This window comes from Macaca fascicularis, chromosome 4, assembly GCF_037993035.2.
Source record: "Macaca fascicularis isolate 582-1 chromosome 4, T2T-MFA8v1.1".
In the NCBI taxonomy this organism is placed as follows: domain Eukaryota; kingdom Metazoa; phylum Chordata; class Mammalia; order Primates; family Cercopithecidae; genus Macaca; species Macaca fascicularis.
The window spans coordinates 57,687,290-57,711,705 of record NC_088378.1 but is presented as its reverse complement, the minus strand read 5'-3'; the positions used below and the strand labels follow the sequence as shown (position 1 = coordinate 57,711,705).

At 42.5% G+C, this 24,416-nt stretch overlaps 1 protein-coding gene across 9 annotated transcripts in view; it reads left to right on the top strand.

The window, feature by feature from the left end:
• The first annotated feature begins 5,857 nt into the window (after positions 1-5,857).
• Positions 5,858-24,416, top strand: part of LATS1 (large tumor suppressor kinase 1) — a 58,361-nt gene continuing 39,802 nt past the window's right edge. For 3 of the 9 annotated variants that reach the window (XR_010586280.2, XM_045391380.2, XM_074037222.1), the window contains exons 1-3: positions 5,858-6,088; positions 10,848-10,976; positions 21,692-22,179. Coding sequence is in view for 4 of the 9 variants with exons in the window: in XM_045391380.2 (XP_045247315.2) it covers positions 10,850-10,976; positions 21,692-22,179 (615 nt within the window). In the remaining 5 variants the exon portion in view is untranslated. Of the gene's footprint in view, positions 6,089-10,847; positions 10,977-21,691; positions 22,180-22,372; positions 22,471-24,416 lie in introns of those variants that run through there. The other 6 variants (XM_065543567.1, XM_005552097.3, XM_074037223.1 and 3 more) reach the window with 3 other exon arrangements.

The following is a 24,416-nucleotide window of genomic DNA, read 5'->3' as shown; positions in this document are numbered from 1 at the left end:
AGATAAACACTTTTTCATATATTGTCTGCCTTGCTGATTATGACAGAAACCTTGCCATCCTGTTAATAGGAATGATATTCCTTTGTAATGCTGTCTCAGCTTCTGAAGTGTTCACATGTGATACTCCTAAGCCACACTTCCTATATTTGGGGGTTAATACAAATGGTTTCTAATCCTTAATATGGGCCTATCTTTCTTGTTCTAAGAAAAATTTCATTTTGGTATAGGAAAGGAATAACAATTTTCTTTGAATCTTTTGTAGAAGCTATTATTTTCTACATAATTAGCCCAGCATGCTCTCTCCACTTTCATCCCATTGATTAGGAAAGATGTTTGAGACAGGATTTCACTCTGTCACCCAGGCTGGAGTGCAGTGGTATGATCCCTGGCTCACTGCAGCCTCGACCTGGGCCCAAGCGATCCTCCCACCTCAGTCTCCCAATCTGAGACTGCAGGCATGTACCACCAAGCCTGACTAATTTTTGCAATTTTTATTGAGATGGGGTTTCACTATATTGCCCAGGCTGGTATTGAACTCCTGGGCTAAAGCAATCTGCTTGCCTTGGCCTCCCAAAGTGCTAGGATTACAGACAAGAGCCACCATGCCCAGCCAGAAAGATGTTAAATGAAATGAAGGTCTTAGGCCCACTGCTGGAGTCTTCTCAATTATCAATGAAACATGAATCTTTGCTATTTGGCTATAGTTACTGAAATATTTATAACAACCTAATTACTGACGTTTCATTCCATTTATCTTATTTACAAGGTTATTGTGAGAAAATGTGCTGTAGTTATCATACTATCAAAAATTTGGCATAATTGAAAAATTCCTGGTCCTTTGTGAATAGTACTTCTATTTAATTGTATTATGGAAACATCCTTTTAATAATCCACTCTAGACTCTTGTCCAAGAAGCATACTAAATTCAACAGTATATAGTTTATATCGAGCCTTTAGTTAAGCTTATGGTATCAATAGTATCTAGCTCAGACTAACAGAAGGTCTGGCCAGGTACAGTGCCTCATGCCTGTAATCCCAGCACTTTGGGAGGCCGAGGGGGGTGGATCACCTGAGGTCAGGTGTTGAAGACCAACATGGCGAAACCCTGTCTCTACTAAAAACACAAAAATTAGCCTGGTGTGGTGACAGGCACCTGTAGTCCCAGCTACTCGGGAGGCTGAGGCAGGAGAATCGCTTGAACCCAGGAGGTGGAGGTTGCAGTGAGCTGAGATCGTGCCATTGCACTCTAACCTGGCAATAGAGCAAGACTCCATCTCAAAAAAAAAAAAAAAGAAAGAAAGAAAAAATTGGGCCGGGCACAGTGGCTCACACCTGTAATCCCAGCACTTTGGGAGGCCAAGGCAGGCGGATCACCTGAGGTCAGTAGTTCAAGGCCAGCCTGACCAACACCAACACGGTGAAACCCCATCTCTACTTAAAAAAAAGAAAAAAAAATAGAATATTAGCCAGGCATATTGGCGCATGCCTCACCCAGCTACTCTGGAGGCTGAGGCAGGAGAATCGCTTGAACCCGGGAGGCAGAGGTTGCGATGAGCGGAGATCGTTCCATTGCACTCCAGCCTGGGAAACCGGCGAAACTGTTTCAAAAAAAAAATGAAGGTCTGAACAGTAGTCGTGCTCTTGTTTTACAGATGTGAAGCATGGGGAGACCCAATATATGATATGCAACTATTTTATTTGAACCCTTATTGGTATCATTCTGACCTACCATTAATGTTAAACGGCAACATAAAACAATTAACAGCGAGGTGCTGGGCCACAGTCATCTTAGCATTGAGCCAGTTCCCAACATTTCCCTACATTCAATGTGTACAAAAAGGGCAGAAAACTCCAGGGGGTGCAGGAGAAGTAGAATGACTGGAAGCTGGCTGATCAGATAATGTTAATTTAAAATAAGGTTCAGCTGGGCAAGGTGGCTCATGCCAGTAATCCCAGCACTTTGGGAGGCTGAGCCAGAAGGATTGCTTGAGCTTGGGAGGCGGAGGTTGCAGTGAGTGAACCATTGCATTCTAGCCTGGGTGGCAGCATGACTCAAAATTAAATTAAATTTAAATTTAATTAAAATATTTTTTAAAATGTTGTAGCTGCAAAAAAATCATAAGAGTTTTTACCCCTCTATAAGGATAGAATAAACTTTAAAAAATCTTAGCCAGAGAGGTCCTAGAATCCATGATACACCAGTAGCAAGGCATATATCTAGCACCCAGATTTGGTTTCTTATACTATATTCCAATAAAAGGAACCAGGAAGCCTTGGGGGAATGGTGATCCCTGAACCAGGGCAAGAAATATACAAGATAACTTGGAGAATTGGGTGTGGTGGCTCACACTTGTAATCCTGCACTTTGGGAGGCCAAAGCGGGCGGATCACTTGAGCTCAGGAGTTCGAGGCCAGCCTGGGCGACATAGGGAGAGCTGGTCTCTACAAAAAATACAAAAATTAGGCATGCCAGGCATGGTGGCTCACGCCTGTAATCCCAGCACTTTGGGAGGCTGAGGCGGGCAGATCATCTGAGGTCGGGAGTTCAAGACCAGCCTGACCAACATGGAGAAACCCCTTCTCTACTAAAACTACAAAATTAGCTGGGCATGGTGGTGCATGCCTGTAATCCCAGCTACTCAGGAACGCTGAGGAAGGAGAATTGTTTGAGCCCAGCAGGCGGAGGTTGCGGTGAGCCGAGATGGCACTGCTGCACTCCAGCCTGGGCAACAAGAACAAAACTTGGTCTCAAAAAAAAAAAAAAAAAAAAAAATTAGTCAGTCGTGATGGCCTGAGCCTGTAATCCCAAGCTACTCGGATGCTGAGGCAGGAGGATCACCTGAGTCCTGGGGGTTGAAGCTGCAGTGAGCCATAATTATATCACTGCACTTCAACTTGGGTGACAGAGTGAGACCCCATCTAAAAAAAAAAAAAGAGATTTTGGAGCATCTTGTACTGCCTGAAAATATGAAAGTTCTTTTTTTTTTTTAAAGATGAGGTCTTGCTTTGTCACCCAGGCTGAAGTGCAGTGGCTAGATCTAGGCTCACTGCAGCGTTGGCCTCCTGGGCTCAGGCGATCCTTCTGCCTCAGCCTCCTGAGTAGCTGGGACTACAGTTGTGTACCACCACACCTGGCTGATTTATAGAGATGAGGTCTTGCTATGTTACCCAGGCTGGTCTCGAACTCTTGGGCTTAAGTGATTCTCCTGTCTCAGCCTCCAGAAGTGCTGGGATTAAAGGGGTGAGCCACCAAACTGGGCAGAAAGTTCTTTAAAACACACACACACACATGCGACAAGCCAACTGAAAGAGCTCCAGTGGCCAAAACTGAAACAACTTGAGCAACAAAATAAATACCCAAAGCATAAAATAGATATCCATGAGGCCATACAGACATAAAGGGTTTTTCTTTTGTTTGTTTGTTTATTTATTTTTATGTAAGATGGACCCTTGCTTTGTCACCCAGACTGGAGTGCAGTGGTACAATCTCAGCTCACTGCAACCTCCACCTCCCGAGTTCAAGCGATTCTCCTGCCTCAGCCTCCCAAGTAGCTGGGACTACAGGCATGCGCCCACCATGGCCGATTTTTTGTATTTTTAGTAGAGACAAGATTTCACCATGTTGGCCAGGCTAGTCTTGAGCTCCTGACTTAGTGATCCGCCCACATCGGTCTCCCAAAGTGCTAGGATTATAGGTGTGAACTACCATGCCCGGCCAATAAATGTTTGAATAAATAAATGAAGGAGAAGGGATAAATCTGCAGAATTTCAAATAATGTGTTTGAATTATCCACTTTATTTATTTATTTATTTGAGACAGAGTCAAGATGATGGAGCACAACTCCCCATTCCTTAAGAGTGGGTGGCACATAGTCTGATGTCTTACCCTAAGATTGCATGAATTTCTGGAAGGGTTTATGTTCTCAGGGCCACACTGGTCTCCAGACTTCTTCCATGTACATTGCCCCCTCCTTCCTTTCTAAGGTCACTCAAGCATGAAATCGGACTCTACATCTATTGCTAAAAACAAAAAAGCCCCATTTCCATGAAGCACTGAAGAGTTGAGTAGGCTGAAACTGGACCAAGATCTTCCATCACAATGATATAAAAACCTGCAAATGCGATGGCAGGTATCGCCATTCCCACACACACATCCAGCACCCACAGTAAGTATTTCCCCAACCATCAGCACTCTCCACACCTGCAGTCCCCGCTGCTTTTCATCTCGTCGGTTTGTTCTCTTGCTGATCATTGCACCTCTCCTTTCCCTACTCTCATCTCTCGCCCTACTTCACAGGAGTAAGACTCCTAGTCCTACACAGAGCAATTTACTCAGCTCCCTGAATTATCTAGGAATTTCCCCAAAGATGAGAGTTTGTGGAGATACTTTCCTTTAGGTTTAGAGAGCATTGAATACCATTGGTTGATGACAGAGGTGACAGGATTCTGGGGGCAGTCTGTTCTTCCAGATGCAGAATCCTTTTGGATAGGGCAAGTAGACCTGTGGACATATTAGATTCCTATAATTCATATAATTTTAGGGCTGAAAACGTTTTAATGGGTCACCCTTCCGTTGAAGAAAGTAAGCTCTTTAGTGACCCACCTTGGGTCACATTGTCTACCTTATACAAACTCTGTGCTTGTAGAAAATAGGCTTTCAACCAAATATTCTTGGAACATAATCTTTTTTTTTTTTTTTTTTTTTTTTTTTGAGACGGAGTCTCACTCTGTTGCCCAGGCTGGAGTGCAGTGGCGCAATTTCGGCTCACTGCAAACTCCACCTCCTGGGTTCACGCCATTCTCCTGCCTCAGCCTCCCAAGTAGTTGGGACTACAGGCGCCCGCCACCACGCCCGGCTAATTTTTTTATTTTTAGTAGAGACGGGGTTTCACCGTGTTAGCCAGGATGGTCTCGATCTGCTGACCTTGTGATCCACCCGCCTTGGCCTCCCAAAGTGCTGGGATTACAGGCGTGAGCCACCGCGCCCGGCCGGAACATATTTTACCAGGTTTTCACATTTGGATTTCTGGATACAGTAAGTAGCCAGTTACTACTTTAACGTCAGAAAAAGATGTCTTTAATTTTTTTATAGTCTGTAGTAGAAAACTTACGAAAGAAGGTACTTAAAAACGCCAGCTGTATATTTCCTAGAGGAAAAACTGGCAAGGGCGCTCTTCACAAAGGGTAGACGGTACTTTATACATCAAACCCAACGATCCGGTCTCACACTTTACATTCAGTTTAACCATAAGTAAAACCTCTTGTCACACCGTCACCGTTACTCCAATTATGGCAATAACGACCTCCTTCTACGGATGCGGTTGACAGATAAGATCTCTAAACTGCTGCTAATCAATCGGTCCTGGCTCAAGAATTTCTTATCTGCCTGATTCAGAAAATACAGATGGTGGAAGCTCACAGGCTTGTTCGGGGAAAGAACGCTAAGCAAGAATAAAATTTTATTTCAAAGCGCCAAAAATCTCGAATTCTGAGGTCCCACAGCAAGGTTTCCCAGAGCGACTCACAGTTGTTCCCTTGTGAGAACGTAGCTCCGTGAAATGCGCATCCCTACTCGGTCCAGAGAAATAGATCAATGGGAAAAAGGATTGAATCAACAGGAGAGAGCCTTAACCCACGGCCGCGGGTGAGTCGTCTGGGCAGGGGCAGGCGGGAGCAAAGTGGGGCGACGCTCACGAACGATCAGAGCGGCGGGCGACGCAACGAGGCCCGGAGGCCGCTGGCTGTGCGCTCCCTCGCAGCAGCCGGGCGGGCAGAAGCCCCCAGTCCTCGGCCCCCGCGCAAGCGACGCCGGGAAATGCCCACATCCGGGAAACCTGCAGCGGAGTGCGGCGGCGGCGACACTGAGTGGAAGGCAAAATGGCGGCGGCGGCAGTGTCCTGGTGTTAAGGGGAGAGCCAGGTCCTCGCGACCCCCGCGACGGGTCGCGCTGGCCCGCGGCAGCCGGCCCGCTCCTCTCCCCGCTCTGCCCCACCAGGGATACTTGGGGTTGCTGGGACGGGCTCCGGCCGCCTCGGCGTCCGCCCTCAGGCCCGTGGCTGCTGTCCAGGAGCTCTGCTCTCCCCTCCAGGTAGGTCCCGGGCCGGCGTAGCGGGTGCTCTCCTCCCTTGCTCGAGTTGGCGGGGCGGTGGCCGCCGGGGCCCACGCCCATCCCCGCTGGCGAGGGTCCAGAGGTTGCTGTGGACTGGCGGACAGAGCCGGCCCGCTCCGGGCCTGACTTGGCTGGTTGCATTGACCCGAGCTGAGCCCTGCCCTGGGGAAGCGAGGGTTGGCCGCGCCCGGTGCTGCAGGAAGAGCCCCAGGCTTTTCGGCCTCGAAGGTGCAGGTTTGGCTGGGTAGAGCCTGTCTTGCTGGCTGCCTTGCGCCGACGGTCTCCCACCCCACCCCCAACACGCTAGTCGGCGGTGTCCAGGAGGGAAGGAACGGGAAAGGTGGTTCTGAAGGAAAATTGCAGTAAAAGGGCTACAGTTCTTTGAATCCTAGAGGGCCGTGATCCTGGGTATACCTTGGAGAAATCCTTGGAGTCTCTTCTGTCTAGTTCAGTGTGATTTTAGGTTACTGTTCTTAGTTGAAAGTGGTGGGAAAGATGGAGAAGTCTTTATGGAGTAGCAGTGTGTATATAAATACAGCAAATGAAAGAACGACAATTAAGGGAACAGTGACTCTCAGATGACTTGATTTATCACTGTTCTGACTTCTCTGTCAATTTCTAAGGGAACAAAATTTAATGTTTGCCAACTCATATGTTAATACGACTTTTAAAACATGTCCTCCAGAAGTTATTCATAAATCTAGTGAACAATAAGTATAATCTCATGCACAGAAGTATATTGTATAACTCCAGTTTTGGAAATGGATTTGAATGTTAGCGATCATGAAACTTGTCAGACCTTTATGAATTATTTATTGAAGGTTAAAATTTTTTATCAAATTTCCTCCATGAGGAAGAAAAGCTAGGACATTATAATTGGAATGAATGTTCTCTGCTACGAAAACGAAGCTTATCTCTGACGGTAAAGTAGGGTAGTTGATTCCCTAAGGCAGTGGAGGAATTTGATTGAACAGTAAAAGAAGTAGCACTGTGTTAGTCCAGTTGGCTGCTACTGCAAGAAACTAGATCATGGTCCATGCTTGGAATGGTGCATTCTGTGCCTAAATATTGATTAAATATGTCTTGCTGCTCACCAAAAAATACTTCTACTACATTTTTAATGTATAATATCTGGCTTTCATTGTATGGGTCGTTTTTATTTTTGTTTTGTTTTTATTGCAAGTCCTTGTTGTTCTGTGTAAATAGTCTTTGGAACGGTTCTAACCCTGGTTGTTTAGTTATTTTAGATGTTTTATTTATATTAATGGGAGATTGTTATACATCACAAAAGTTAATTAGTCATTGAATAACATTTTCGCCAAGTAGAAACAGCAATCATTTTTCAGCATGAAGATACAGTGTTGCTTTCACTTTTGATCTGACAATTATTAGAAAGTGAACTGAAGAAAATATCAGTATGCAGTTTCCTTTAAAGATGGGAACTCGCTATCTTGCCTGTGCTGGATTCCAACTCCTGGGCTCCAGCAATCCTCCACCACAGCCTCTCAAGTAGCTGGGACTACAGGTGCACTACTGCACCCAGCCAGGGTACTTTTCTGATAAACTTAATTCAACCCAAGTTAACACTTTGAAATCTTATGTAATGGTACCATTTTTTTCCCCTAAGTTGGACAAACTAATCAGTGATACTTGTTTGTTGATGTTTGTATTTTTGATGAGGGTCTGAACTTTTTTTTAAAAAAAATGGCGATTTGTCATACCCAGGCAGTTTGATTCCAGAGCTCTTACTTTAACCATGAGGTTAAAAGTCATTGAAAGTTATGGAGTAGGTAGGTGACATGATCAGAATTGTTTATTAAGATGAATCTGGCCCCATTGTAGTGTGGGTTAAAAAGGTGAACAGTTTTGCTTTGAATAATTATTTTAAAAATTCTCTTTGCCTAGTAATAATTTGAATTTTCACATGACATAGCAGCAAAGATTATTGAGATTTAGTAATGCCAGTATTAACCATACCTTGTTGTGGGGATTATAAAATTAGTATAACTTTCTAGAAGGCAGTCTGACAATAAATATTAGAATTTTAAATAAGTATTCTCTTTGATCCAGCAATTCCACTTCTGGGAATTTATTTTAAGGAAAATGCTCAGCAATGTGTGCACAAGAATTTTTATTGCAGCAATTTTTTTTTTTGTTCACAATTTTTGTTATGTGCAAGGAATAGGCTATATATATTATATATATGTTCATTTTATTAAACTATGAAGCATAATAAAATGAACATCCATGAACTTACCACCTGTCCTCAGAACTAGAATATTACTAGTATAATTGAAGTTATCAGTTTGCAGTATTATTTTACATTAGCAAAGAAATGAGGAACAACCTAAATGTCCATCAGTCAGGGATTTATAAATAATAGTACATCTGGCCAGACGTGGTGGCTCACGCCTGTAACCAGCACTTTGGGAGGCCAAGGTGGGCGGATTACCTGAGGTCTCGAGTTCGAGACCAGCCTGGCCAACATGGTGAAACCCCATCTCTACTAAAAATACAAAAATTAGTTGAGTGTGGTGGCGCACGCCTGTAGTCCCAGCTACTTGTAAGGCTGAGGCAGGAGAATCACTTGAACCCGGGAGACGGAGGTTGCAGTGAGCCGAGATGGCACCACTGCACTCTAGCCTGCGACAGAGTGAGGCTCCGTCTCAAAAAAAAAAAAAAATAAAATAAAAATAGTACATATACATGATGAAGTTCAATATCAAGGTATTTATTTATTTATTTATTTATTTATTTTTTGAGACGGAGTCTCTCTCTGCCGCCCAGGCTGGAGTACGGTGGCCGGATCTCAGCTCACTGCTAGCTTCGCCTCCCGGGTTTACGCCATTCTCCTGCCTCAGCCTCCCGATTAGCTGGGACTACAGGCGCCCGCCACCTCGCCCGGCTAGTTTTTTGTATTTTTAGTAGAGACAGGGTTTCACCGTGTTAGCAAGGATGGTCTCGATCTCCTGACCTCGTGATCCGCCCGTCTCAGCCTCCCAAAGTGCTGGGATTACAGGCTTGAGCAACCGCTCCCGGCCAATATCAAGGTATTTAAAGGAATGAGGTTGAACTATCATATTTTCTCAGTTCTGAAATGCCACTAACTCTAAGATGAGCCGTCTATTTAGTAGCAATTTTTTAGCGGGCAGAAAGTAAACATAAAGATTTTATTAATAATCAGTAGCATACATTTATTCGTTCAATTGTATACCATTTTCATCACAATAAAGTTTGAGTCTCAGCCTTATTCACATTCAGAATCTAGGATTCTTCTGAATTACTTTGGGTAGTTAATGCAACATCATGATAACAGGCTGCTTTTCATAATGCTAGTTAATTATCTTAACCTATGTTGTCTTTATGATTGTGTGTATAATTTTAAGGTATAATGAAGAATACTGGGATGTTGCTTTCCTTTTTGCTTAGTTTTTTTTTTTTCTTCTAATTAAACAGCTTCCTCTGAAGATAACTGTAAAAGTTTTGACAGATTTTGAGTCTCTTACCTTTGAAAATTCTGTGATCTTGCTTGAATTTAATAATTATGGCTTTAATTGCATTGTCTATTGAATGACAGTTTGAGTGCACAATACTATATCACAATGGAACCTTTTCAAAACATTTTGTGGGCCAGGCATGGTGTAATCCCAGTATTTTGGGAAGCTGAGGCAGGAGGAACACTTGAATTCAGGAGTTTGACACCAGCCTGGGCAACCTAGCAAGCTCTCCATCTCTATTTACAAAAGTAATAATAGCCAGGCGAGTAGCTCGTGTTTGTAATCCCAGCACTTTGGGAGGCTGAGATGGATGGATCACATGAAGTCAGGAGCTCAAGACCAACCTGGCCAACATGGCGCACCCCTGTCTCTACTAAAAATACAAAAATTAGCTGTGTGTGGTGGTGGGTACTTGTAGTCCCAGCTACTCTGGAGGCTGAGGCATGAGAATCACTTGAACTTGGGAAGCAGAGGTTGCAGTGAGCCAGCATATGGCACTACACTCCAGCCTGGGCAACAGAGTGAGACTCATGCCTATAATCCCAACACTTTGGGAGGTTGAGGCAGGTGGATCACCTGAGGTCAGGAGTTCAAGACTACCCTGGCCAACATGATGAAACCCTGTCTCTACTAAAAATACAAAAAGTAGCCACACATGATGGCACATGCCTGTAATTCCAGCTACTTGAGAGGCTAAGGCAGGAGAATCGCTTGAACCCGGGAGGCAGAGGTTGCAGTGAACTGAGATTGCGCCATTGCACTCCAACCTGGACAACAAGAGAGAAACTGCTTCTCAAAAACAAACAAACAAACAAAAACAAAACAGAAAAAAAGAAAAAACATTTTGAGCATCATATATGGTGCCGCCAATGAAAATATTACAATTGGCCGGGTATGGTGGCTCATGCCTGTAATCGCAGCACTTTGGGAGGCCAAGGCAGGTGAATCACCTGAGGTCAGGTGTTTGAGACCAGCCTGGGCAACATGGTGAAACCCCATCTCTACTAAAAGTACTAAAAATTAGCCGGGTGTGGTGGTGGATGCCTGTAATCCCAGCTACTTGGGAAGCTGAGGCAGGAGAATTGCTTGAACCTGGGAGGCAGAGGTTGCAGTGAGCCGAGATGGTGCCATTGCACTCCATCCTGGGCAACAGAGCGAGACTCTGTCTCAAGAAAACAAAAAAAGAAAATAATACAATTGAGGTAACAAAGATTTCGGCTTTTATTTTATGGTTAAGTTAGGCATGTGCAATGACTGCTACTCTAGAACTTCTCTGCTTTGGAGGGGAGATTCGACCTTGATTTATTTGGAAGGAACTCTCAGCCATTGTTTTAATTATCATCCCTGGCCATCTGTGAAGTGTGTGTTGGGTGAGTATTCTCTCTTTGGAAGGTACAAATCTTTCTCAACTAGCTTATTGCTCATAGAAGTTGGGGGCCCAAGGGTTGATCTTAAGATGTACTCTATTTATTATTATTATTTTTTTCTGGGACAGAGTTTTGCTCTGACTCCAGCCCAGGCTGGAGTGTAGTGGCAAAAATCACGGCTCACTACAGCCTTGACCTCCTGGGCTCTATTGATCCTCTCACCTCAATTGATCCTCCCACCTCAGTCTCTCCAGTAGCTGGGACTGCAGGTGCACACCAACATACTTGGCTGATTTTTTCTATTTTTTGTAGAGATAGGGTCTCACTTTGTTGCCCAGGCTAGTCTCAAACACCTGGGCTCAAGAGATCCGCCCACTTCAGCCTCCAAAAGTTTTGGGATTACAGGCATGAGCCACTGCACCTGGCCCTAAATTTTAGAAATATTAAAATGTAGAAAAGCATGCTTAGAATCAAACAAACGTGACACTGGCTGGGCATGGTGGCTCACGCCTGTAATCCCAGCACTTTGGGACGCCGAGATGGGAGGATCACTTGAGGCCAGGAGTTTGAGACCAGCCTCGTCAACATAGCGAGACCCTCGTCTCTATTAAAAAAAAAGAGAGAGAGAATAAAAGATAAAATGTGGCTGGGCGCAGTGGCTCACACCTGTAGTCCCAGCACTTTGGGAGGCCAACAAGGGCGGTCTCCTGAAGTCAGGAGTCTGAGACCAGCCTGACCAGCATGGAGAAACTCTGTCTCTACTAAAAATAGAAAATTAACTGGGTATACTGGCACATGCCTGTAATCCCAGCTACTTGGGAGGCTGAGGCAGGAGATTTGCTTGAACCTGGGAGGCGAAGGTTGCGGTGAGCCATCACACCATTGCACTCCAGCCTGGGTGACAAGAGCGAAACTCCGTCTCAAAATAAATAAATAAATAAATGACACCTATTACTGTGGAAAGATGTTCATGGTATTATGTTATTCCTTTGCCAACAAATTGGGCCCTGATTAGTGATAGAGGCAAGATTCTTGGGTCCTATGGTCCACATGCCCAGTAATCTCTTAATCGGGTCCAGATATGATGAAGTAATGTGTCCTGTGTGCTGCGTGTGTGCGTACTCTGTCTGTCTGTCACTCACTGTATCTGTTTCTCTCTATCTCCCTTCCTTTTCTCTTCCCCTCACTCACTCACCGCAGTACACAAGGGCCACAGTAAAGCACTCTTCCTAGAAAAAGAGAATAATGGAAGATAAGCAGCAAATGCTGATCTATAATCTGAAATCTCCTAGTCAGATTCTGTGTAAGCAACCAGCCGTGGAGGTAGGGGAGATTGGACCTTGATTTATTTGGAAGGAACTCTCTCATCCATTGTTTTAATTATCCTTGGCCACCTGCGAAGTTTGTGTTGTACCTTCCCTTTGGAACATACAGATCTTTCTCAGCTAGCTTATTGCTCATAGAAGTTGGGGGCCCAAAAGTTTTAAATTTTGAACAGACGAAAAGAGTTTTTTAGTATGAACTTAAGGATAATTTAAGAAAAAAAAAATTTCTTTCTGTTTTTTGAGACGGAGTCTCACCCTGTCACCCAGGCTGGAGTGCAGTGGCATAATCTTCGCTCACTGCAACCTCCGCCTCCCAGTTTCAAGTGATTCTTCTGCCTCAGCCTCCTGAATAGCTGGAACTACAGGCACACACCACCATGCCCAGCTAATTTTTGTATTTTTTAGTAGAGACAAGGTTTCACCATATTGGCCAGGCTGGTCTCGAACTCCTGACCTCGTGATCCACCCGCCTCAGCCTCCCAGAGTGCTGGAATTAGAGATGTGAAGCACCGCGCCCGGCCAAAAAATATTTTTTTTTAACAAAACAGTTTCTTTAAGTTAGTAAACCTCTTCCAGTCTGTTTGGTTTCCATCAATTCTGTGTGTCAGTAACCACAACCAAAGTTTGCATGTATTGGTAAACTCATCCAAAGATTTAAGAGTGTCTATTCCTCCTCCTCTCATTTGGTTATTTGAGGCTATTAGGTTTGATGGGAGGGCTACATCTTTAATACGGTCTTAACCACAGAAGCACTAGTTAGCTAACGAGTTTCAGTAGGCATCTGTGCTCAGTCTTTTAATCCTGCCTCTAGGGGTCTAGGTGCAAACTGCTTTTCCAGTCCTTCAAGGCTTTAAATTTCTGAACTTTTTCTATTCTCTTCTGTTTTTGCTTTCAAATCTGCTACTTCCTTCTTGAACTCATCATTTACTTATAATACTTGCCAAATATCTAATAGCAGCTAATACTCAGTTCCAAAATCCTCTTTACCAAACTCTTTTATAAGACTACAAGATCAGTAGCCTCTTTGTATGCTCACTGACCTTGTAGTTGTATGAAAAGTTATTATAGGCAACAGCTTTACCAGATATTTTGCCACTATGAAACATGATCCTCCGTCTTTCCGGCCTCTGGTATCTGTTTCCTCTCAACCCTCAGCCTGACCACTAAGGCAGTATCACTAAGGTAGGACTGCATAGATTTTTATTGTAGCAGCACCTGACTTCCAGGTACCAGTTTGCTGTGTTAGGATAATGAAACACTGAATATACAGATGGACAATGGCCAGATCATGTATGAAACTAGAACTCTGACCCATGACCTATGTAGCAGTAGGCCCAAACAGTCAGGACTTGGTCAGTAATTACCAGCTTCCCTAATTTTTTTGCCTACTTCCAATTTGGGACGACTCAGAGAAAGCCAAATATGCTTCCCAAACCAACCACATAGGATACCCCGCTTCCAGTGTCGACGAAGAGTCAAACTCTGTAAAATATTTTAAGAGATCTAAGCCAAATATGAGTGGCCATTGCCCCATGACACAGCCCTCAGGAGCTCCTGAGAACATGTGCCCAAGGTGATCAGACTACATCTTGGTTTTATACATTTTAGGGAGACGTAAGACATCAGTCAGTATATGTAAGATGTACATTGGTTAGGTCCAGAAAGGAAGACAACTTGAAGCAGATGGCTTCCAGGTCATAGGTAGATTCACAGATTTTCTGATTGGCAGTTGGTTGAAAGAGTTGTTACTGTCTAAAGACCTAGAATCAATAGAAGGGAGTATCTAGGTTAAGATAAGCAGTTGTGGCCAGGCACAGTGGCTCACGCCTGTAATCCCAACACTTTGGGAGGCCAAGGCAGGTGGATCACGAGGTCAGGAGTTCAAAACCAGCCTGACCAACATAGTGAAACCTATTTCTACTAAAGATACAAAAATTAGCTAGGCATGGTAGCGTGCGCCTATGAACCCAGCTACTCAGGAGGCTGAGGCAGGAGACTCACTTGAACCTGGGAGGCGGAGATTGTGGTGAGCCAAGATCAAGCCACTGCATTCCAGCCTGGGCAACAGAGTGAGACTCCATCTGAAAAAAAAAAAAAAAAAAAAAAAAAGGTAAGGGATTATGGAGCCCAGCGTTCCCATTATGTAGATAGAATCAATAGGAAGGAATGTCTGAGTTAAGGTAAGGGGTTGTGGAGACCAAGGTTCCCATTATGTAAAGGAAGCCTCCAGGTGGCAGGCTTTAGAGATAATACATTGTAAATGTTTCTTATCAGGGTTGATTCTCTCCGGGATCAGGCAAAAGGCCTGAGAAAGGAAGGGAATTATCTTCAGAATGTAGATTTTCCCCACAAGAGACAGCTTTGCAGTACTGTTTGAAGATATGGCAAAAGAAACATAATTTAGGGTCAAATACTTGGATTTCTTTCAGGGCCTGCCATCTGTCATGTGATACTATGCTAGAGTCAGGCTGGAATTGGGTATCTTATTGCTACAGAGAGTCTGTTTTGTCAGTCTTAAGATTTGTTTTAATGTTAATGCTAGTCAGCTTTGCCTGAATTCCAAAAGGGAGGAGGGAATAATGAGGCATGGCCAAACCCCGCTTTCCATCATGGCTGGAGCTAGTTTTTCAGTTTAACTTTCAAATGCTCTTGGCTGAGAGGAGGGGTTCATTCAGAAGGTTGAGGGACTTAGAATTTTATTTTTGGTTTCCACCAGTTCTCCCACCTCCAGTTTCCCATGTCAACAACCTACAATCAGAGCATACCTGAAGTCTTCCCCCCTTTTTTAGCATAAAGATTTCCCACTCCCCTGCTTGCCTTTGAATCTTTGCCAAGCAAAGTTGACAGTGGCTGACTCCCTACCTGTATAGTAAGATCTGATTAAATAGCCTCTGCTTGTTTCCATTTGGGCAGTCTTTGTCTATTCTCACAATATTATTAGACAGTTTTATGGTAACAAATCCCCAAATATCAATGGCTTAATACAACAGAAATGTTTCTCTTGCTCAGAGTTCAGTGGGAGTCAGTAGGGCTCTCTGTCCAGTGGCTTAGGGACCCACCTTCCTTCCATATTGTCAAGCCACCATCTCAAAGTGTAACCTACATTGTCATTAAAGCAGGAAAACTGAAGCAAAGTGACTTTTAACTGCTTCAGTCCAGAATTGAGGTATGTTACATCTGTTCATCCAGCTTTGGCAGAATCTGGGAAATGGAGTTGAGTACTGTATGTGAATATAGTCTCTGCCACAGTATATTTACCAAAAGCAATTGGCTAAAGATATACACAATTCCTCCATTTCAGCGTTTTTGAAATCAGAAGATGTAGATTATCTTACAATTGAATTTTTTTTTTTTTTTTTTTGAGACTGAGTCTCACTCTGTCGCCCAGGCTGGAGTGCAGTGGTGCAGTCTCGGCTCACTGCAACCTCTGCCTCTGTGGTTCAAGCGATTCTCCTGCCTCAGCCTTCCGAGTAGCTGGGACTACAGGTGCCTGCCACCATGCCTGGCTAATTTTTGTATTTTTAGTAGGGACGGGGTTTCACCATATTGACCAGGCTGGTCTCGTACAATTAAACTTGAAATGAATATTCAAATATAATGCTTCTGTTATTTCCCCTGATAAATGAAGTGATATTGTTTGATGGAAATAATAGTTTCTTTAAAATAAATCCTGTGTGTTTTTATTGCATATATTTAAATAAGAATTTGTAGCAGAACCATTCTGGGATCCAGTCATTTCCTTTCCTTTTTTTTTCTTTTTTAACTCTCTATTTTGGAAAACTTCAAGAATACAAAAAAGTAGAGAGAAAGGTCAAGGCAGTAGGATTGCTTGATGCCAGGAGTTCAAGACCAGCCTGGGCAACATGGTGAGCCCCTGTCTCTACAAAATAAATAATAAGAAGAAAGAGACTAGTACAGTGAACCCTCATATACCCATTACTCAGCTACAACAGTTTTCAACAAATGACAACTTTTGTCTCATTTATATCCCCAACCCCTTCAGCACACAACCAAATTATTTTGAAATAAATTCCAGACATTATTTATTTTATCCACAGGTATTTTCAACATGTAGATGATAGAAATATGCTTAAAGTAAGTTTTCAGTTATTTAAACCTAAAACACATTGTCACACATATACCAGAACTCAGTCCTTTCTCTGACCTTTGTGCAGTCAATGTTAGGAGTTACATCAGAGTATAGGACTAGAGAATGAATCTTTCTGGTCCAGCGTTTTCTAATGTATACTGCATGGAATGTGAATCTCATGAAATGTTATGGGGGGAGTTCTTGTCTTGAACTCCTTACCTCAAGTGATCCTTCCACCTGGGCCTCCCAAAGTATTGGGATTACAGGCGTAAACCCCCAGGCCCCCATTGTCTTCTCATAATTCCCCATGATTATGTAAAAGAATGAGATGTCCAGCCAGGCGCAGTGGCTCACACCTGTAATCCCAGCACTTTGGGAGGCCGAGGCGGGCGGATCACGAGATCAGGAGTTCGAGACCAGCCTGACCTACGTGATGAAACTCCATCTCTACTAAAAATACAAAAATTAGCCGGGCATGGTGGTGTGTGCCTGTGATCCCAGCTACTCAGGAGGCTGAGGCAGGAGAATTGCTTGAACCAGGGAGGCAGAGGTTGCAGTGAGCCAAGATTGCTCCACTGCACTCCAGCCTGGGTGACAGAGCGAGGCTCTGTCTTCAAAAACAAAAACAAAAAAACAGAGAGATGTCCAATTTTGTATATTATGATCCCATTTTTGTTAATAGTAGTATATGTTAGAATATTCAGTATTAATAGTGATTATTATTGGTTTCCTGTGTCTTATGTAACAAATCACTCTAAACCTGATGGCTTAAAACAACCTAAATTTATCCTCTTACAGTTCTGGAGGCCAGAAGTCTAAAATCAAGGCATTAGCAAGGCCAGTTTTCCTCCAGAGGCTCTAAGAGAGAAGCTCTCCCTTACCACTTCCAGCTTCTGTTGGCTGCTTACATCCTTGGCTTCTGACTTCATCATCACATTGCCTCCCTTTTTCTGTGTGAATCAGACCTCCTTCTGCCTCTCAAAAGGACACTTGTAATTGCATGTGGGACTTACCCTGTTAATCCATGACAGTCGCTTAATCTCACAATCCTTAATCACATCTGCAACATCCCTTTTTCCAAATAAGATAACATTTACAAGTTCCAGAGAAGATTAGGAGGGGAAATATCTTTTTTTTGTTTTTTTTTTAAATACAGAGTCTCACTCTGTCTCCTAGGCTGGAGTGCCGTGGTACAGTCATGGCTTACTGCAGCCTCCACCTCCTAGGCTCAAGTGATCCTCCCACCTCAGTCTCCTGAGCAGCTGGGACTACAGCCACGCACACTGCCACACTTGGCTCATTTTTTTGTAGTATTTGTGGAAACGGGATTTTGCTGTGTTGCCCACCCACGCTGGTCTTGAACTCCTGAACTCAAGTGATCCTCCCACTTTAGCCTCCCAAAGTGTTGGGATTACAGGTGTAAGCCAGGAATATCTTTTTTTTTTTTTTTTTTTGAGATGGAGTTTCGCTCTTATTGCCCCGGCTGGAGTGCAATGGCGCCATCTCGGCTCACCACAACCTCCACCTCCTAGGTTCAAGTGATTCTCCTGCCTCAGCCTCCCGAGTAGCTGAGATTACAGGCATGTGCCACCACACCTGGCTAATTTTGTATTTTTAGTAGAGACGGGGTTTCTCCGTGTTAGTCAGGCTGGTCTCGAACTCCTGACCTCAGGTGATCCGCCCTGCCTCGGCCTCCCAAAGTGCTGGGATTACAGACGTGAGCCACCACGCCCATCTCAGGAATCTTTTAAGAGGCCATTATTCAGCACACTACAGTGATTCTCACTCTTGAGGAAGGTGAATTATGAGGGACTTCTACTTTTTTCTACTGTATATATTTATATAAACACTTGAATTTTTCAGTAAGGATGCATACTGTATTTTTTTAACAGCAGAAAGAAGAGGCAGGTTACCTGCATTTGTAAGTTCAAATATTTTTGCACTACCTACTGGTGACCAGGTCCCATTATAGGGAAATGGAAGCAAGTATTTTGACAGAAGCAAAACTATGTTTCTTTTTTTTTTTCTCTCTCTCTCTGTCTCTCTCAGAATGATCTTGGAAATGGTAAAATAACAATAATAATAAAGTGATGATTAACTTACAGTTGAAACTCAAAATAAGTGAGATATTAAAAGAATACCTACATTCTATAAATGAATTGCAACCCAGATACTAAAAGAACTGACATGTGAGATTCCGCAGCAGTGTTAATCCTTGAGAAATGGTAGGTTTCACAAGACCTAATGTAGAAAGTATCTTCACTTTTAGAAAGGGCCAGAGGCGAATTCTGCAAACTTTAGACTGGTGAGCTAAATGTTAATCTTAGAAAAACTCGTTAGTAAGCTATTAAATTAATATTTGGGAAAGCTTAGAAAAGAAAATGCTTTAGGAACCAGCTTCCTTCATAAAAATCATATGGTATGTCCATCCTAATTTCATTTACAAAATAATTATATTATTCATGTATTATTATGTTATACATAGCATATGTGTAATTTTCAGACAATGAAAAGGTTCATCTTTTTTTTTTTTCAAAGTGGAGAAATATGAGCTGCTTGTCATAGAGTTTGATTGATTCATAGCTAATTTAGCAATTGTGCCATGAGAGTACTGATTTATGAGGTGAAGTCATCAGGAAACTACCTCTAGTGGCTGCTGCAGGGCTTTGTCCTGTCTCAGACCTGCTGCAAATATGTATATGTGTGTGTAAAGGTAAACTGAGGCTGTATATAATTAATTTCTATAAATATAAATTTTAAAAAATTAAAAATAGGTATATTTTTAACAGCTCTATTAACATATAGTTTATATACTATAAAGTTCACTCAGGCTAGGTGGGGTGGCTCGTGCCTATAATCCCACCACTTTGGGAGGCTGAGGCAGGAGGCTTACCTGAACACTTGAACCCAGGAGTTCAAGACCAGCCTGAGCAACATAGGGAGACTTTGTTTTACAAAAAATTAGCAAGTTAGCTGGGCAGGGTGGCATGTGCCTGCATTCCCGGCTACTTGGGAGGCTTAGGCAGGAGGATCACATGAGCACAAGAGGTTGAAGCTGCAGTGAGCTGTGATCACACCACTGTACTCCAGCCTGGGCAACAGAATGAGACCCTGTCTCAAAAAAAAAAAAAACCCTCAGTTTACCCACTTAAAGTGTTTTTTAGTGTATTTACACAGCAATACATTGTAATCTAATTTTAAAACAGAAAATAGGTTAGTTTTATATACAGTACGGTGAATTTTCTTTTTTTGCTTAGAATACATTTGGGTATCTGTTTGTATCTGTGTTTTATATAGAACTACATCATTCTGCTGACCACAGTGACTCACACCTGTAATCCCAGCACTTTGGGAGGCTGAAGTGGGCAGATCACCTGAGGTCAGGAGTCTGAGACCAGCCTGACCAACATGGATAAATCCCGTATCTACTTAAAATACAAAATTAGCCTGGCATGGTGGCACATGCCTGTAATCCCAGCTATTCGGGAGGCTGAGGCAGGAGAATCGCTTGAACCTGGGAGGCGGAGGTTGCAGTGAGCCAAGATGGCGCCATTGCACTCCAGCCTGGGGAATAAGAGTGAAAAAAAGAACTACATCATTCTTTTTGACTTAGATGTATGTTATATAAACGTACTATGAATTACTTAAACAATCCTCCACTGATGAACATCTAGACTGGTGTCAACTTTTGCTGTTATAAATGATGTTGCGAGGAACAGCCTACATCTTCACATACTTGTGTGTATATTCCTTTACTTGTGCGGCATTGTTCCTCTTAATCCTAGTTCAATCTATAAGGTAGATGTTGATAACCACTTTATGTCTCAGGAGTCAGTTTCAGAGAATTAAATGCCCAAGTCCACATTGCTACTAATTAACAGAACAAGTAATTTTTTTTTTTTTTTTTTAATATAGATAGGGTCTCCCTATGTTGCCCAGACTGGTCTCAAACACCTGCACTCAAGCAGTCTTACCTTCTTGGCCTCCCAAGTGCTGTGATTATAGGCCTGGGCCACCATGCCTGGCCCCTGAACAAGTACTTCAGTCTCATTTTTTGTTGTTGCTTTCCATTACAAGTGCTGTGCTTTTCTAGTACTCACAGGAGTACTGTAAATCCAGCTAAGCCGTTTATGAGATTCATCCACAAGATCCAACCACCTCCCGCCAGACCCCACCTTCAGCAGTGGGGACTAAAGTTTGACATGAGATTTGGTGGGGACACAGATCCAAACCATATCAGAGTCCCAGTTCATAGCTTGGAAAATAAACTCAGGCATCTGTTCTTAAAGCATAAAGGGACCTTCTGGAATAGTGCTTTAAAAATCCTTTTAAAGCAGAGGAGTGCAGTGGCTCAGGCCTGTAATCCCAGCACTTTGGGAGGCCAAGGCAGGAGAATCACTTGAGGCTAGGAGTTCGAGACCAGCCTGGCCAACACAGTGAAATCCCCATCTCTATTAAACAATACAAAAATTAGCTGGGCGTGGTGGCAGACGCCTGTAATCACAGCTACTTGGGATGCGGAGGCATGAGAATCACTTGAACCTGAGAGGCGGAGGTTGCTGTGAGCCAAGGTCGTACCACTGCACTCCTGCACTCCAGCCTAGATGATAGGGCAAGAGTCTGTCTCAAAAAAGAAAAAAAGGCTGGGCGTGCGATGGCTCACTCCTGTAATCCCAGCACTTTGGGAGGCTGAGGCAGGCAGATCGTGAGGTTAGGAATTCAAGAACAGCCTGGCCAACATGGCGAAACCCCATCTCTAGTAAAAATTTTTTAAAAAGTTAGCTGGGCGTAGTGACGGGTGCCTGTAATCCCAGCTATTGGGGAGGCTGAGGCAGAATTTGCAGTGAGCCAAGATCATGCCACTGCACTGCACTCTGGGTGACAGAGTGAGACTCCATCTCAAAAAAAAAAAGTTAAAGCAACAATACCCTTCTAAAGAAATATTGAAGTCTGATTTGTAAAATTTAAAATTTGATCCACTAGGTAAAGTTGTTAATGAGAGGTTACCTGCTTTATTGTTCACTTAATAATCCCTAGTATTTGTATATATGCTTTATATGCTTGCTAAAGAACTTTTTTTTTTTTTTAATCATCATAGCTACTACTTGAGGTAAATCTAGGTTATAGGCTAGGAAATAGGCATGGAGAAATTAAGTAGCTTGTCCTGAACCCAGAGTAATCCTTAATGGAGTCAGAACTATAACCTGAATCTCTTAACCCCTGTATCAATGGACTTTTCCTCTAATACATGGTACTGCTTTATTAACCACTTTATAGCTCTCCTTTCTTTCTTTCTTTTATAGAGTTAATTATTTATATTGTAAAGAATTTTAACAGTTCTGGGGACTTCCTTGAAGGATCATTTTCACTTTTGCTCAGAAGAAAACTCTGGATCTATCAAATAAAGAAGTCCTTCGTGTGGGCTACATATATAGATGTTTTCATGAAGAGGAGTGAAAAGCCAGAAGGATATAGACAAATGAGGCCTAAGACCTTTCCTGCCAGTAACTATACTGGCAGTAGCCGGCAAATGTTGCAAGAAATTCGGGAATCCCTTAGGAATTTATCTAAACCATCTGATGCTGCTAAGGCTGAACATAACATGAATAAAATGTCAACTGAAGATCCTCGACAAGTCAGAAATCCACCCAAATTTGGGACGCATCATAAAGCTTTGCAGGAAATTCGAAACTCTCTGCTTCCATTTGCAAATGAAACAAATTCTTCTCGTAGTACTTCAGAAGTTAATCCACAGATGCTTCAAGACTTGCAAGCTGCTGGATTTGATGAGGTAAGAATGTTTTAAAGACAAAAGAAAGAATTCTTCTTACCTTATGCTACATAACTTTTTGGGTGATAACATGCCAAAATGTTTCCTTTAGGATAATTGAACTGCGTATACACATTTATGTATTCTATCAGCAAAGAATGTTATGTTTATAATTCCATCAATTACTATAACAAAATAATTGTTATTTCTTTAGTTTCTTCTGTGATATGTATCACTAAATTCTGGAGTTTCTGGAATTTAAAAGGCCAGGTCATGAAGTCAGAATGGAAGTGCAGTTGAAGAAAGCCACAGGTGAGGGTAGGGGAAGGACATCTGTTTGTGTGAAATACAAGCTTGGTGAACTAAGTGGCTGTTGGGGAAATGATAGTTCCAAGGATATGAAATTTAACTTTATAGTAGGGAGAAAGAATTATAGTTATGAGTTTGTGTAAGCAGTTGTGTTCTGAGGCCCAAATCTTAAATTCACAAAAACTAACAAAATTTCACTTCCAGCTAACTATGCCAAGTCTTTAATATTTATCTTCGGAATTCATTTTGAAGTTTTTTCATAACCCATATATTTAACCCTTTCATTTAGGTTATTAACAAAATTTGCTTCTTATGATAACATACCTTGTAAGCATGAATATTTTAGGTGTCAGGAGTCATTTCAGACACATATTGGCAATGTAAAATGTAACTAAATGTGAATAATCAAAAGTTAGGCCGGGCGCGGTGGCTCACGCCTGTAATCCCAGCCCTTTGGGAGCCTAAGGTGGGTGGATCACCAGAGGTCAAGAGTTCTAGACCAGCCTGACCAACATGGTGAAACTCTGTCTCTACTAAAAATACAAAATTAGCTGGGCATGGTGGTGCATGTCTGTAATCCTAGCTACTTGGGAAGCTGAGGCAGGATAATCACTTGAACCCAGGAGGCAGAGGTTGCAGTGAGCCGAGATCGTGCCATTGCACTCCAGCCTGGGCAACAAGAGGGAAACTCTTATCTCAAAAAAAAGAGTTAATTACATTTTTCAAAATTATAGTAATTTTTTTCTGATTGCAAAAATATTACCTATTCTCTGTTAACAATTTAAAAGTGTAAAGAAGCTGAAAATTATATTTAGCTTCACTGTATAAAGGTAACGACCCTTAAAATTCCTTCACTGTTTGTTTTTTTGTGTTTTTTTGGTGACTGAATTTCCATAAATATCTCTATTTAATTTGAAAAATGAGAACCTAAGTATGCATTATAGTAAAGGATTTGAAAAGGGAGATTTACAACTAAACTAGAAGGAAAAAATTTTTTATTTTTTATTTTTTATTTTTTTTGAGACGGAGCCTTGCTCTTGCTGGAGTGCAGTGGCGCGATCTCGGCTTGCTGCAACTTCTGCCTCCCGGGTTCAAGCGATTCTCCTGCCTCAGCCTCTCGGGTAGCTGGGACTACAGGCGCCCGCCACCACGCCCGGCTAATTTTTGTATTTTTAGTAGAGATGGGGTTTCACCATATTAGCCAGGCTGGTCTCGAACTCCTGACCTCGTGATCCGCCCGCCTTGGCCTTTCAAAGTGCTGGGATTACAGGCGTGAGCCTCCACACCCAGCCGAAAAAAAAAATTTCTGGCACATTCTATTTACTTTTTTGATTAATATTATTTTCTATCATTTTTATACTTAAGTGTTCTAAAAATACTGGATTTGGACCAGGAAATAGAGAGAGGAGGAAGAGGGAAGGACCTGGGATAATGTTTTTCTGGTTAGTATTTGGAGGATTAAAGAAATGACTTGAGTGGAGATTGTCCCAAGCACTTTCTTCCTAATCCCTTAGCCAAAAGGCAAAGAATAATTATTGATCTTATCCTTTCCTTTTACATATTGCTAAGCAAAGAGAAGTTATGAAATCACATAGCTATAAAAGCCCCGAGTGGTAATGTGTTATGTCAGATAAGTCACCCAGTAATACTTATTTATGGAGCTCTTACTGTGTGTGCACCCCACCCATCAGTCAGGATAGTGAATCATACCAGACATGGGCTATACCTTTAAGGTAATTAAAAGTTCTTTCTAATAAAGACAGTTTTAAGAAATCTAAGGCATTGGTCATTGCTCTATTCATTATTGGTAATAATAACAATAACTGGTTTGTATTACAAAGATATGTTTGTGCTTTTTTTTCATTGAAATGCTACTACACAAATGATAGCTTTATTGTAATTACACATTTCAAACTGTCACAAGATTGCTTTACTGAAAGTATTTAGAC